The following is a 15,733-nucleotide window of genomic DNA, read 5'->3' on the forward strand; positions in this document are numbered from 1 at the left end:
AGTACTTGTGGCACCTTAGAGACTAACCAATTTATTTGAGCATAAACTTTCGTGAGCAACAGCTCACTTCATCGGATGCATTGAATTTTAAAACAGATAATTTTAAAAACTGAATTTACTTTTTCCCCATTTGTTTGCCATTTGTTTACAATCTGCATTCCACTCAGTTAGTGAAATTAGACTGGTTAGTCTCATTTTCTGTTTCTAGTCAGTTTTGCTTTTGTGAACAATGTTAAAACAATGATGTTTTAATTGAGTTTCCATATCCCAGTGGAAAGTTTATATTTAAAAACCTGAGTAGGCCTTGTTCAGAGTCATCCCAGTGGAAACATGCATGAGGAAGGATCGCAAGATCTGTCCCTTGTACCTGATCTCATAAAAGAAAACCATAGATCCAAAAAGAAGATTAATAAGACCAATAAGAAAGGAGGAAAGCAAGAAGCAATTTATAGATAACACTGGAGAACATTTACTCTGGACATATAGCTCCTGGCTAATTGTGCAATTTTCATATCATTTACCTACTCTTCACCTATTGATTGCCATCTCAGTATCAAGCCTTTGCATTGCTTTGATTGATTGTCATCATTTCCCCTCTTTCCTGTAAATTCCTTTCTTTGCTCCATTGTCTCCTACAGCACCTGCCCTTTCTTCTGTATTGCCTTTCTGCAGCTCCACTGTATTATTTTAATTGTGGTAGTGCCTGACATGTGCGAGGTTCCAAACAGTTCCTACCCTGAAGAGCATACCCTTTCTTACAATGCTCTTCACTCTTATTCTCACCCTTGAATAGTCCATGGTCATGTCCCTTCAGCCTTCTGTTGTCCTCAAAACCCTTCATCTTACCTCCCTCTTCTCTGTTTCCATTATTCTTCTTATCCTTCTGCTAACTTATCTCCTCCTTTCCGGCCTCACAGATATTCATCTCATTTCCCTCTTTCTCTATCTCTCATTCTCCTGGATGCTGGTAACAGCTGTTCGACATAATTACAGCCCTATATACCTACATTCTCCTATCTCAGCCAGTCCTACCTCCTGCCCCACCCCTCAAGCTTTGCTCCTCTAACTTTGTTTCTGACAGCTGCCTCTCTCATGCCCTACTTCCCTTTTCCTGCCCCTCAGGGATTTACTCTTATCTAGCTCTCTGTCTGACTAATATAACTCTTGCAAATTCCATCTCCCCACCCTCACCCTTCCCTGGCTATGTCTGTGGCTGCCCTGTTTTATGGTGTTCTCTCCTTCTCCCACTTCCCTGCCCAGAAGGCTGCAGTGCATCCTCTCTCCCTTGGCTGTTATCTGTCTCCCTCCTCCTCCTCTTCCGTCTCCACCTATGAATTACACGTGATTTTGATTTTCTTGTCCATATAATATTTCATATGACTCATCATTTCTCCTAGCAGCTCCTCTGCACTTTTATGTGCTTAAGTCCTCTTCTGCATCTCCGCCTACCCCCCTCCTCTCTTTTTGGATATTATACATGTATTTAGGGGCCATATTGACAGTATCCGACAAAGTCCTCAACTCCCTTCTTCACACTCCCACCTTTCATTGTATCCTCTTTGTTCCAAGTCTCCAGCTCTACTTCTTGAATCCCTCAGCCAAACCCCCTAGCTTCTAGTGGGCCTGATTCAGAGGCAATCGAAGGAAAAGGGAGATTTTCCATTGACTACGTTGAGCACTGAATCAGGCCCAGTCTGGTTAGATCCCTTTCTTATCTTGTCCTTCTCTCTTATCTTCAACCGCTCTCTGTCCTCTGGCTCTCTCTCTCCATCTTCAAGAACACAGTTGTTTCCATAACTAAGAAACACACCCTCTCTATTCAGGTTTCACCCCATCTGTCTCCTCTCAGGACAAACAGCATGTCAGAGATAGAGCAAGGAATTGAACCTGGGAGTTATAGAATGTAGAAAGTATTATTTTTCTTCTAGCTACCACTAAGCTGATACATAAAATTACATTTATTTTACTTTTTTCCTTCACTGCCATCCAGAGATGGACTGTCTGATCTAGAAAATAACCACGTGTTTTCTCTTCAGCATTTTTGAAGAGGTGCTTATGATGGGTGCCAGTTTAAAATGTATACAGTACCCCATATCGCCTTTAAAGTTTACTGAAAGTATATGCGATCTAAAATATCAGCACAGCCATAGTTTAGAATAATGCTTAAAACATCTTGATGAAGTAAAGGAGATCAAATCATATCCTGGTGCTAGAACAAATGGCATATTGAAATAAATAAATCACATTTGCACCAAAGCTACCAGCTGATAACTTTTCCATTATTATATTCTGTGTCACAATTGTCAATGTTAGGGATTAGTTATATACTTTAAAGATTCTTTTTTTCTAGGGTTTAACTAACTTTATAAATATGTCACAGTTTTATCTAACAGTTTTATCTATCCCTTGTAAGTTAGTAGTACTAAAAAGAATAAAACCAATTGTTCAAGTCAGATATTTTTTGTACTGCACCTAGCACAATGGAGTCCAAGTCCTTGACTGGGGCTCCTAGGTGCTGTGGTCATACAAATAAATAATAAAGATAGGACTGAGTCAGGAACTGAGCAATAATGATCGAGGCTTGTGGCATTTCTTGGAGATTAAAGATCAGTGGGGAGGAGTTCATTGCTCAAGGATCATTAAATCCAGCTGGTCAATAATCCCAAAATAAAGCCCTGCTCTAAAATTACTATTGCCCTACAATCTGAAAATGAAAATAAAAAACATAAATGTATAGATCTTTGTTTTTAACTTAGTGGTGTAATTCCAGTTGGTAGGTACAGGGCATTTTTGTAGGATTAATGTCCTGTTCACTGGTCAGGTTGCTTGAATCATCTCTGTACATTCCATTCAGCTTAGAACATAAAATAGCAAATGTTTTTTCTCATCTGACTGTTACATGCTTGATGCTCTAGGTCAGTGGTCCCCAAACTTTTTACCTCGTGCCCCCCCCCCTTACTCCTGTCTGCACCCCTTTCCCCCTCCCCCCAATCAGGTTGGGAGTTGGGGCTCGGAACAAGGCCACGGTTGGGGCTGAGGCTGGAATTGCAACCGAGCTGGGAGCCGGAGGCAGAGACTGGGGCCACAAATGGGGCAGGTCTGTGGCTGGGAGCGGGGCCACAGCTGGGCTTGGGAGAAGAGCCATGGCCGAGCCATGACTGGGGGCATGTCTGGGAGTGGGGCCAGGAGCTGGGGCCGGAGCAGAGCTGGGGGCAGAGCGGGCTGCATGGCGCTCCCTCCCCGCCTCCTCTAGGGGCTGGTCTGGGCCCCGCCTTGCCCACCAAACATTCCTCCACACCCCCTTAGAGGGCCGCACACCACAGTTTGGAGACCACTGCATACTTAGCTTTTGCAAGGAATGTCTGGCTATATACAGCATGAGGAGAGGAAAGTGCATTGCTAGCATGGCAGCTCCAACCTGAGGCCGGGAAGCAGTGCTTTGAAAAGCCAGATTCATGTTCTTGGTACACATGACAATGCTGCCATGGCTTGGATCTGATCCAGAAGGTATGGGGAAGCTTTTGCTGGAGGGTTAGTGCAGGATTTATTCCCTAGCAGGGCAAGGGAAACAGTTCACAGGCAGAAGGAATGAGGAATTTCATGAACCACAAGATTAAAGGCTCTGGGTTTGATTCTTCTCTCACACTGGTTTTATGCTGGCACAACTCCTTTGATTTTATTGGAGTTATTCGTGACTTACATCAGTGTAAGTGAACAGAGAGTTAGGCTCTCTGACTCCTTCTGCTTAGTCCCTGAATCCTGATTCCAGATCCTAGCTAATCCATAAAGGCCCTTCTGTAGAAGTCAGACACAGCAGTATGGAGTCAGACAGCCATTATGAGTGGTGAGAAAACTGTGGCAGGTGAAAAAGTCTTTCCTACAAGCAGCAAACATTGCAAGCCCCAAAAGACTTTCAAAACATTTAGGGTCAGAGTGAAATGATAAAACTAATCCAAGGAGCATTGTCCATCAACACTGAACTCCCTTCCAGAGGAGCTGAGAATAACTACAAACCTCATCACCTTCAGGACAAAATGTCAGATCCCACCTTTTGCAATAAGTTTTCCAAAAACATCATAGCAACAACAATGTTCTAAAAACAAACAAACAAACAAAAACTTAACTAACTAGACCATTGGTTCCCAAACTGGGGGATGCGCCCCCCTGGGGGGGCGTGAAGAAATTCCAAGGGGGGCACGAGGCTGCCTGGCCCTTGAGCTTCCGGCGTGGGCAGCACAACTTGCCTGGTAAGGGGGCAGGGAGCAGGGGGAGGAGGGGTTGGATAAGGGGCAGGAGGTTCCAGGGGGCAGTCAGGGGACAGGGAGCAGTTGGATGGGGCGGAGGTTCTTGGGGGGCGGGGCGGTCAGGAGACAGGGAGTAGGGGGGGTTGAATAGGGGGTGGAGTCCTGGGGGCTCCAAGGATCGGAGGGATTGGACGATGGTAAAGGAGGGGTGGGGGCCGTGAGGGTTTCTTGAAAATTAAAAAGGGGGCGTGATGCCGAAAAGTTTGGGAACCACTGAACTGGACATCTTCCTCTGTTTAGTAGGTAGGAGAGAAACGGGCAAGATGGGTCAACTGTGTAGGTCATCTGGCTGGATTTATGTAAAATTGTCCAACGGCACGAGTGCGGTAAGAATAGATACACCATCACTCTTCACCAATGGCTAGCAGGGCAGGCTGAGACAGTTAGTAGTTTTGGGCCAGACTCTGATTCCAGCTGGTGTCAATCTGGAGTTAGTCGATTGTAACAGATCAGAAAATCTAGCCTATTGTGCAAATTTCCATGCTCCTTCCCTGCCTCCTGCCATCCATCTCTTGGTATGTAAAAGTTCAAACCACTTTATGAAGTGTCTTGTGATTTATGAAACGGTTGAAACTTCTCATGCAGTTACCAATTATCCTAATTGCTAACAGCTATAAAAATAGCTATGTCAGAAGGTAGCTGGCCCTCTGAGATCTTTTCTTAAACACTTCAGCCATCAAAACAACAATGTTAAGACAACATAATAGAAACATTAAAAAAAAGTAAAAAAAAAAAAAAAAAAAGAGACCATACTAGTACAAGACAGCACAACCCTTCTCTTCCTTCCAGCGTCAGGTATTCTCTTGAGAGGAGAGCCTCAACGCTGAAGACTTGCCCCATTCACCAAATACATTTGGAGTCTAAAGTCCAATCTAAGCAGAAGTCAGCCATGACCAGTTGTTATTGCTTAATTCCATAATAGGTGCTGCATTCCTCCATAGAGAGTCCATTACATATGCTGAAAATTCTACTTCTGGTGTCCTTCCAAAATGTGGACACAAACACAGCTCCTTGATACACAGAAATGCGTTCCTCCATGGAAAACAAAAAACAGAGAAAAAGGAAAACAATCATTCTACATCAATAGCAAAATCCTCACAGTCATTACGTAATACTGATACTGCATACCCCTGACATACTAATTAATCAACCATACTTTTGGTCCAACATAATTTCCTCCGCCCTATACAATAATCTTTCCAATTCCCACCATATCATGAGCTAAAACACATTTCAACATCCTCTTACTCCTTCACAATTTTGTCCTGAACTTACTCCTGACGGCCTCTGGGCCTATGCACTGGGCTCCTCCCCCACCTTCAGAGGAGAGAGGCCCAATCCAAACTCAATCCATGTTAACCTTGGATGTGCCTCCATCACTTCCTCTCCTTCACCAGCGCTCTCCCATCCCTCTGTACTGATGTCTGCTGTTGTTGCTCTTCTCCCCCAACTTGGCATAATAAACCTGGATCACATCCAGCATCTCCTCTGCGTCTATCTGGTATACCTCCTTTCTATATTCCTCAGTCCCAACATGTCCCAAGCTGCCTTCCTCTCCTTTCTGTAGGCAAAAATCTGGTGCCAATTGGTCTTCACTCTTACAGCAGCTATTTTCCCTTTAATTTATTCTTAACCCTGACATGAAGGCTCCTGATATTCTTCTCCCCATTCTTTAGATTATCACTCTTACCCTGACTTTGGACTCCCCTTGCTAGTATTGTTGTTTCCTGCATTAACCAATCCTCAATCAATTTAGAAGAAACTGTATTGTTTCTAAAAAAGAACTGTTACTTTCTTTATGTCTGTAGCGGTTAAAGAAACAACCACCACACACTGCCAGTGCCCTTTACCTCGTACCGTCCCATAGTGCTTCTAAACACTCTCCATCAGAGAGTTGTTACGAAAGTAGAGGTCAGCGTCCCTTGACCTTGGCAGCTGAATAGCCATTAGGAGGTCCAAAGGCACAAACCCAATGCCTTTCAGTATAAGTTTCTGTATTAAGAGATCTCTTTCTGGCATTGGTGTTAGAGAAATGTATAGAAAATGGACCATATGCATCCATGCCTAGCTCCAATTAGTTGTCCCTGTACCCATACTTCCCTTCCCCCACCCCCATACTCTCACACTCAGCCTCCTACCCTAACTGTTGGCCACCATCCCTTCCTCTCAATCGCTTCAAGGTCTCTGCAAAAGATAACACCAACCACACAGCACCTCACTTAGTAGTGGCAAACGCAGCATCTGATTGCAACCCTTAGCTGTCATTGTCCTTTTCCATGCTAGGGGCCTAAGCTCCTGAGAAGACCCATGCAGTTCCTTGCTCTGCTGCTGCTGCGTTCATACCACACCGACCTTTGCAGCTGTCCTACCGTCCCAGAGAGCCCAAGCAATAGAATTGCCTGAGTTAGCCCTGTCTTCCTGAGTCCTCGATTTTTTAGTAATCCTCCCCTTTTGCTTGGGAGACTCTTGTTCCCTAATCAGGCAGATTATCCTGTTTGTCCAGTTGATCCGCCTTCTCCAATCCCACTCCTTTCTTGTCCTCCTCTTCAAAATCCACTCTGGTTCGTTCCAACCCGCTCACTTTCCTCTGCTCTATGTCCACATCCCCATCTCTCCTCAGTGCAGCTCTCAATCCAAGCGCCGTATGAACAGCGACTGCCTTCACCACCAGCTCCATACTAGGCTTTCCTCTAGGCACTAGTGACTCATCAGGCACCTGGGATGCTGCTCACTGCACCCCAGGCCTCTGTTGTTCCTCTGGCACTGCAAACATCATCCACATCAGCTGTTGCTGCCAGTTCTCGTGACTCACTCTCCACCACCAGGTATGAGAGGGTGTGCCCAGCTTGTGTCCCTATCCTCCCTCCACATTCCCTGCTCCGCCTGGTTCCATTGGTCTTCCTGCTCCACTATGGAATTTGCTACAGCCACCATGCTCAGTGAAGCCCACCCAGATCCTGTGGCTGTTACTGCTGTACAGCTCTTTGCCTTCTCCAGGATCTTTTCCCCCAACCTCTCCAAACTATTGGCCCTTCTGAATCCCAACATCCTCCTCTGTCCTCTAACCTGCTCACTGCTTTCAGAAGTCTTCTGGTTTACTAGTTGTAAGAACTCCTCCTGGTAGGGTGGGCTCCCCAGAGAAGCCCTTCTCCCCACCCACAGACTCAAGAGACAGGCCCCTTCTTTCCTGGCTCAGTCCTCCTGGACTGTCCCAAACTGCTCTCCATACCCTTCTCTTTGTGCCCTTGCACTATTACAAACCCTCCCAAAACCTTCTTCTGTCCTCTTCCCTTTTTCATCCTCCTTTTCCTTTTCCTTCCCATCCCTTGAATGAGAGCCTTCCAGAAGAGAACCCTGCAAAGCCCCTGGGTCTCAACCCTAGAGCTGCAGAGCCTCCAGACTCAACAGCCATCTTGCTCACATCCATAGCTGACCCTCTGAAGGGGTCAAAGGCTCAGCCTACCTCTGACAGATTCCACAAGGGGGAAATGAGGCAACTCAGGTTCTCCTGGGAATAGTTAACTCACAGAGTAATATGGATGCAGTGTAGTTGTAGCTGTGTTGATCCCAGGTGGGTGAGGTAATATCTTTTATTGGATCAACTTCTGTTGATGAGAGAGACAAGGTGAAGAAGGGCCCTGTGTGGCTTAAAAGGTTGTCTGTCTCACCAAGGAAGTTGGTCCAATAAAAGAAATTACCTCACCCACCTTATCTCACTGAGAAATTTAGAGGCAATTAATTAGACAAAGAAGTACTTGAGCATGCTAAAAGGCTAAGGACCTCAGTTAGAGGGAGATTCCTGAGGAGGGGAGTTTCCAGGGAGCCTGAACCAAGCAAAACTGTGTCCTAGGGTAGAGAGCCTGAATTAGGTGGAAGCCATGCTTGCAGGGCAGGGAGATTGAGCTAGACAGAATCTATGCTCCTGAGCAAGGGAGCCTGAGCCGAACAGAAGCTGTGTTCCTAGGGAAAGAAGCCTGGATAAGCAGAAGGCAAACTCCTAGAGCAAAGAGCCTAAAGTGGGAGCCTGGAAGGAATGCTTTTGGAGAGGGGAGAACCCTAGTGGGAGAATGACAGCAGGCACACAGCCCAGCCAACCCCATTAGTATTTGGAGTGGTCCTTGGAGCCTCTGGGGAAGTGCTCTCTAATACCCAAAGCTGGTTTGGACTTGTTTATACTCTGGGTGGAAGGAAATCAAGGCAGAATTCACCTGCAGTGCTGCACCCAATCATAAGGTGATTGCCAGGGTGACTTTCCACTCCTTTACAAGCTAGTGCTAAACTAATTAAGTACACTGAGTGTGACAGATCCAGGACACACATACTAGCGAGCTTATGTCTGCAGGATTTTGTGAGGGAAAGAAAACTGCATCGGAGCTCTGATGTGTTTTTCTGTTTAAATATCCTCCTATGTGGCACTGAGCACTCTCAGCAGCACTAGTGTGCCATCGCTTTGCTCAAACGTCTTTGCTGCCTTCTGCATGGGCCAGGAATTAATGGGTTGTCTGTACCCTCTCTCCCCTACTGTCCCCATGCAAGGCAGTGATAATTCGGCCCTTGACATGGGGTGTCATTGAGATACTGGCTGTGTTCCTAGGATTGAGACCCAGGGAGATCATTACTGTAAAGTGATGTCTGTCTGTACTTTAACTGTTCAACTGTACTATCTATATCGTGTAGCATCCGTATTTTGCTATTCTGTCTGCCCAGGACGTTGCTATACATGTCTAATAAATGCTTTTATAGCCCTCTGAGGGCATCGTATTTAAGGGGCATCATCTCAAAGACATATCACACGCAAGAGAATCTGTGTCTGAGGTGCACATCTGTTAGGCCCCACTAGCTGATTAGAGAAGAGAGTGTTTGAAACATAGATTGTCTTCAAGACAAATTGGGGGATTTTGTCTGAGCCAGGTGTCCTTGTGAGACTCAGACCGAGTACATGCTGCCTGAATATGATCTTGAAGCATTGGTGGGAGGGGTTTGTATATGAAAATTAGCTTTTTCAAATTTTAAAATCATCTAGTGTGAAGAAAGACTCATTCTGATTCTAAGTATCAATTTTGTAAGGTCTCAAATTCAGCTTACAGCCCTGTAAGCATCCATGACTTCAATACACACAACTGGGATTTTTTAAGTTAATTTGTTTTTAAGTGAAATGTTAATGTTAAAGATGACAACTGATAAAAGCTCTGCAACACAAACCCTCTCCCCACTGATGTTTAACCATGCTTGGAAAGGGTTGCTCAGTTTGTACTTTAATGAATGCCCCAGACACAGGCCACTGAAATGTGGGATATGCTAATATGACGTATTTCAATATATTGTCATCATGTTTCCTGCATTGCTTCTCTTTGACTCTGATATCACTTCCTCTCTTCTTTGTCTTGTCCCCTCTCTTTGTCCCCCTCCTTTTACTTTCCCTTTTCCATCCCTTTTTATCCACTGTAGTTTCTCCTTGCTCTTTTCCCTTTCCTGGGTCTTTGCTGTTTCCCCGTCACCTTTCTACCTATTATCTCCTCTCTTGTGGAATGGTAGCATTTCTCGTGCAGCTCCCATACTGCTAAGTTTGCTCTTCTCCACACCCCATGTCCTGCGCACAGTTGACAGCAGAGTGCTAATTAAGGGGAGCAGACAACCCAGTAGTATGGAAGATGCGTGACCAGCATGTTTCACGTTTTGGGACTTAGAGGTAGCAGGGAAGGAGGTGGTCAGGAAACTGGCTGAAAACCAGGAAGTCCCACAATGGGACATTTGAGATGCGTGGTTGAGACTTCATGATGATCCAGTCTTTGACTTCTCTGCTGCGACTGGCAATATGGGTACCAATTGTCACTGTTTGTCACATTTAGTTGTGTTGTGGACTCCTTTTCACTGGGAACTGGACTAAGATCACCAACTCACATTACCTAGGCCACCAAGAGTCAACCGAGTATAATGACTTTCAGTCAGTACTGACATGGGACAGATTGGAAACAAGATAGGGGAGCTTATAGAGGCCAAGGTTTCTAACAAAGCAAATTAACCCTCTTGCCCCAACCTGGTTATAAAAGAATGACACATTGGTTTGAACTGAGAGCATGTGATATTTGTACTTGTTCTGAAACAGATTTCAATCCTTTTTGTCTTAACAGAGGGAAACACCGCTCGCAAATGCTGCATTCTGGGCTGCAAGGAAAGGAAACCTGGCTCTTCTTCAGCTGTTGTTGAACAGTGGGCGAGTAGATGTGGATTGCAGAGACAGCGTAAGCCCTCTATACGTGCACGCCAAGAACATATGCTTTACATCACTTTACACAGCCCTCTATGGCATTAGTGATTTTACTACAATCATTTGAGTGTCTTATGTTACTTAAGCAAGATTTAAAACCTTTAGCAGCTATGAAAGCAAGTTTCAAAGCTGAGTTGTAACAACGTGATGAATTATATCAATCGCCGGTTTTGGATGCGGTTAAGAAATTTGTGAACATCCAAAAACCTATCTTAATTATTTCTTTGTTGCACTGGCTTTGCACTAGTGTAAATAATTCATGAGGTGCAGAGCAATGCAGAATCAGGCTTAATAAGATTTCTTAGTGAAGATAAGCCCAGATACCCTGCAAATATATATGTGATTCTTTTCTCTATGGATGGTCATAACTTTTATTTCAGAGTAGCAGCCGTGTTAGTCTGTATCCGCAAAAAGAAAAGGAGGACTTGTGGCACCTTAGAGACTAACAAATTTATTTGAGCATAAGCTTTCGTGAGCTACAGCTCACTTCATCGGATGCATTGGCATCAGTGGGAATTAGATATGAAATTAGAAATGGGCTGAAATCACAAATGCCCTGTGTCCTGTTGCTTCTGCATAGAATATACATACAAGGAGTGGGCTGTACTTGGATTTCCAAAAAGGCAGAGAAAAACAAGGTTAAGAGATTACCTGAAATAGAGCAAGTACTTTGTGCTTAGTTAAAAATGTGAGCTGTTGAGAGACACTGCCACATTGGATGATTTTAGTGCCACACTGGTCTATAACACAAACCTAGCCAACTTCGCTCACCTTGAAAATAGCTTGGGGGAGATTTTAGCACAAAAGGGAGTTAGGTACTTAACTCCCATTGACCTTGAAAGATGGACCTTACTGCCCTTTTGCCTTTCAGAATCTCCCATGTTGTATTCTAGGGATCAGTCCTGTGTGTGTTTTTTCCCAAGTAGAATTTTGCATGTGGAAGGATGGTGAGAGTCAAACTGGAAACAGATGGAATGTGAAGAAATCAGAACAATTATTGGTTGATTAATTTTTATCAAATTGGTGCTTAATTTTGATCCAGGTTTATGCAAAACACTGAGAATCTGGCTTGCTAACTCGATTAGGCCTTTGTTTACTATAACAGAACTACAAGTTTTCTAGACTAAAATATTTTAATGTGATGTAGGGTACATGCTCTTTCACTAGTAATGTCTCACATTTGCAAGCATGATCAGTACATACATTTTTCAGAAGGGGGGTGAATTTCATCCCTATGCAAATGGCCTCTGCACAACACGTACACCGCTCTTCTATTCCAGAAGGCTTAAATTGAATTTAACTAGTGCATTGAGCTTGTGTGGGTGTCCTTTGCACAGGGTTGAATTCTACCCACAAAGTAGATTTCTGGATATGGAAGTATATTTGATATAATTTCAAACACTACAGCATTTAAGACAGTGTGATCTGGTGGTTAATGCAGGAATTAGGCATCTGGACAACTTGGGTTCTATTCATGACTTTGTCTCTGACCTCACTGTGTGACATTGGGCAATACCATTCAGTTCTATGTGTCAATTTCCTCCCCTATGAAGTAGGGTAATGATGCTAATCTATCTTTGCAAAGCTCTTTGAGATTCCCTGACAAAAAAATTGTATTTTAGTGAAAGGTATTATTGATTATTTTTTTATTAATAGGGGCCATAACACGAGATCATTGCATAGTAATTATATCCTACTTGGGCTACACTGTTAAGTTCTGATCGTGCAATGGGCTCAGTGCAGAGGGAAGCTTGTTGTAGGATTGGGCTTAGCACTGAAGGCAAGTGTGTGAATGTTTGTTGCTGTAACTACTTTTATTTATTTGATTCTTCACTTGTCAAAGGATTTTAAATGGCAAATGTTTAACTTTTTTTTTTTTTTTTAAGGTAATTTGTTGCCCCACAATTATATAAAGGGGAGAACAGTTTTTGTTCTCTGGGGAAATTATAATCAGTTATCATGAGTATCCCCCAAGTTATGCTGAGAAGTTGTTTGTTTTAGACAGGCTGATTTATTATTAGAGGTAATAGTCTAACGTACTGATTTGTTTTTCCTTATGCCCAGCTTGGCACAACAGCTCTGATGGTAGCTTCTCACTATGGCCACATAGAATGTGTGCGGGAATTGGTGTTACAAGGAGCAGATATCAATCTGCAGAGAGAGGTAAGAAACGTTCTGCATTTAAAAAAAAAGATTGCAAAAGCAACCATTACTGACTGGAATGGTAGAAACCATAGAGGAGTATTACCAATTGCTTATCTGTTTGTTGCTATGCAGTATACGTACAAACAATATCTATTCGGTAGGTTCTCCTGAGAATACATAGGATTTCAGAATTTTAAATTGAAAAATGAGGTGCAGGATCTACTTCTAAAAATAATCCATCAAGAGTTTCTAGTGCACCCAGTTTGTATGGACCACTTTCATCCCTACTGCAACCCCATTGACACCAAGCATGCATTGACCATTCTATTCATTGTTGCAGTAACATGCAGATTTCAGAAAGTGATTAATAAGGAGAGGTTGCCTACCATTAAATTAAAGAGACTAGCCATAACAATGGAGTTGGCAGAGTTACCCCAGGAATTATTCTGGCCCAGTGTGCTTTGTAATATGTTCATCTCAGTTGGCAGCAATAGACTTTATCACACATCTGAATCTCACTAGCCTTGGTTGGGTGACCCCAACACACCCCTAGTCCCAGATTTTCCCCCCAGACTTGTATATTCTGTACCACCCAGCCCCCTCCTGGACAGTAAAAAATATTTTAAGTCCATTATTCCTTTAAGGGAACAATGTGCCAGCTTATTATGAATAGTTATTCAGACACTTCAGTTCTAATATACTGGATTAGATAAAAGTTTATTAGGAGAGAGATTAAGTGAGTGCAAGTAATGAGGAATGAATGTCAGAAATGGTTACAAGAAAAATAAAGATAAGACATTCACTAATATCTAACTTAAACTATATCAGATTCAAGCAAAGTTTCTCATGCATGCTTTCAGCAGTAGCAGTCTTACTGACCAAATCCTGTAGGTCAGGATCCCTCCCCCAGAGCATTTCCAGCTGGAAGCAAGGCAACAGACACTGTGTGGAAGGGGACTCCATGCTGTTCCTTTGCTAAAATGTAGATTTCCCCCCCCCCCTTCCCCGACCTCTTTCCTGCCAAAAAATGGCCACTTAGCCAGGTGTAAACAATGCTGATGGACCATTACCTGCTGAGACAGCAGTTTACCCATTGTCTCTGAGAAACTGGTCTGGCTGCTCCCCAGACTTCTCTGGAATGCATACTTTTAATCACAATCTCAGCTTATGTTTATAACTTCACATGTAAAGCTGCTACGTGCATTTTGCCATGTTATTATTGATCAGCAAATTATGAGGTTGTAAAGGAAATGATACCTCACAAGACATGGCTTGTACAAAATTATTACAGTAGTATGTGGGGTGTGAACACAGAGGCATATTCTGTCACAATAGGTATCAATAATAATAATCTCTGGTAATTTTTGTATCCCAGAAATTTAAGTCTTAAAGGATGGATTCTCACCTTGATTTATTGATATTTTAGTGACAGAACTAGGGGTGGAAAATATTTGGGCTTTGATTCTTCGCTGTATGTGAGCTGAGTTTGACAGTGGGAGTTGATTCCCTGATTCAGGCCTGCCTGGCATCTGTGCAGGATAGCATTGGCATAAGTTAGGGCTGTACAGGGACAGTGGTGGGGACCTTGCGCCAGTGGAGGATAAATAGGGGAGCTCTGCTGCGTGATGCCCCCTCTGTTCTTACCTATACTCCACTCCCAGTACATCCCCTTGTTCCCCTTTCACAAGGGGTAGAGAGGTACCTGGTGCAGGATGTGGTGGGAAGTTCTCCTGTGCAGGGGGAATTCTCCACTGTCTATCTTCAGCCTGTTTCAAGCCACTTTGCTCTGTTTATGGTGACTGACTGGACTGGAGAATCTGGTCCTGAATTTTTCAAAAAGAAAAATATATTTGGGGGGCAGAGGGAAGGTGAGGTAGGAGAAGGAAGTCTGTAAAATATCATCAGTAGACATGGTAATGGTAATAGCCTTTAAGATTTAATCAGCTGGGATACAAATTACCAGAGAATCATGCTTAGCTCACTTTGGGCTTTGTCTCACTTGAACACACAGGACAAGGAAATGAGTAATATAGTAGAGGCTTCACGCAGAAGCCCATTTATGTGAATGGAATGGGAAATATGGATTTTATGCAGATAAACAGAATGTGGGATAAACATCAGTAAGGATACGATTCTGTCACAGCTTCTGTGATTTTTCCAGGATCTCCAGGACTTGTTCTGGGGAAAGGTTGGAGCACCTATCGACCCCGGGGCTGCTGGAGCAGCGGCCACCGGAACAGCTGATTGGCGGCCGGCCCCAGGTGCAACAGGCCAGCGGCTAACCCCAGGCACAGTGGCCCTCTGGGGCTGGAACAGCAGTGGTCACCCCCTGCTGCAGGAGCAGGGCCAGGGCTGGAGCAGCTGCAAGCCCCAGCAGCACTCTGTGTGTGTCCTGTCCCCTCCGCTCCCCTCGGGATATTTTTAGTAAAAGTTGGGACATGTTGGGGGCTTCCGTTAATTTTTGTTTATTGCCCATGACCTGTCTGTGACTTACTAAAAAATACTCATGACAGACTCTTAACCTTAAACTTCAGACATTTCAGTGCAGTGCAATGAGAAATGACCTCCTCCCCTAAGTTCTGTTGTATCCTCTACAGTCCCAAAGATCATCATGAGTCTGTCCAGCTATTGTTCAGTTATTCAAGTTCAATCCATTTTAATTCTGTTTAAAAATTAAGTGCATACTTTTATTCACATTTTATCCATGTTTGTTTGAAATATGTTTCCTTTTTTGTTTACAGTCAGGCACAACTGCTCTGTTCTTTGCTGCACAGCAAGGCCATAATGATGTTGTGAGGTTTCTCTTTGAATTTGGTGCCTCTACTGAATTTAGAACTAAAGTAAGATTGGTCTGCTTTATTTCCAAAATTTAATTCTGCATTAATGGCTTGTTTCCTCTTGATCTGCGACATGGCATTACAGCAAGAGGATCATAAAATAATTTCCCTGCTTGCACATTTTCTAAGCTATGAGTAATACAGTCCTCTGGCAAAATGTTAATTCAAGGCTAGTTTTT

The 15,733-nt window shown here is 43.7% G+C and overlaps 1 protein-coding gene across 2 annotated transcripts in view; it reads left to right on the forward strand.

Moving 5' to 3' along the window:
* Nucleotides 1–15,733, forward strand: part of ANKRD29 (ankyrin repeat domain 29) — a 39,963-nt gene that overhangs the window by 1,243 nt on the left and 22,987 nt on the right. For both annotated transcript variants that reach the window (XM_074943118.1, XM_074943117.1), the window contains exons 2-4: nt 10,436–10,546; nt 12,637–12,735; nt 15,459–15,557. In XM_074943118.1, coding sequence (XP_074799219.1) covers nt 10,436–10,546; nt 12,637–12,735; nt 15,459–15,557 — 309 coding nt within the window. The remainder of the gene's footprint in view (nt 1–10,435; nt 10,547–12,636; nt 12,736–15,458; nt 15,558–15,733) is intronic.

This window comes from Natator depressus, chromosome 2, assembly GCF_965152275.1.
Source record: "Natator depressus isolate rNatDep1 chromosome 2, rNatDep2.hap1, whole genome shotgun sequence".
In the NCBI taxonomy this organism is placed as follows: Eukaryota; Metazoa; Chordata; order Testudines; family Cheloniidae; genus Natator; species Natator depressus.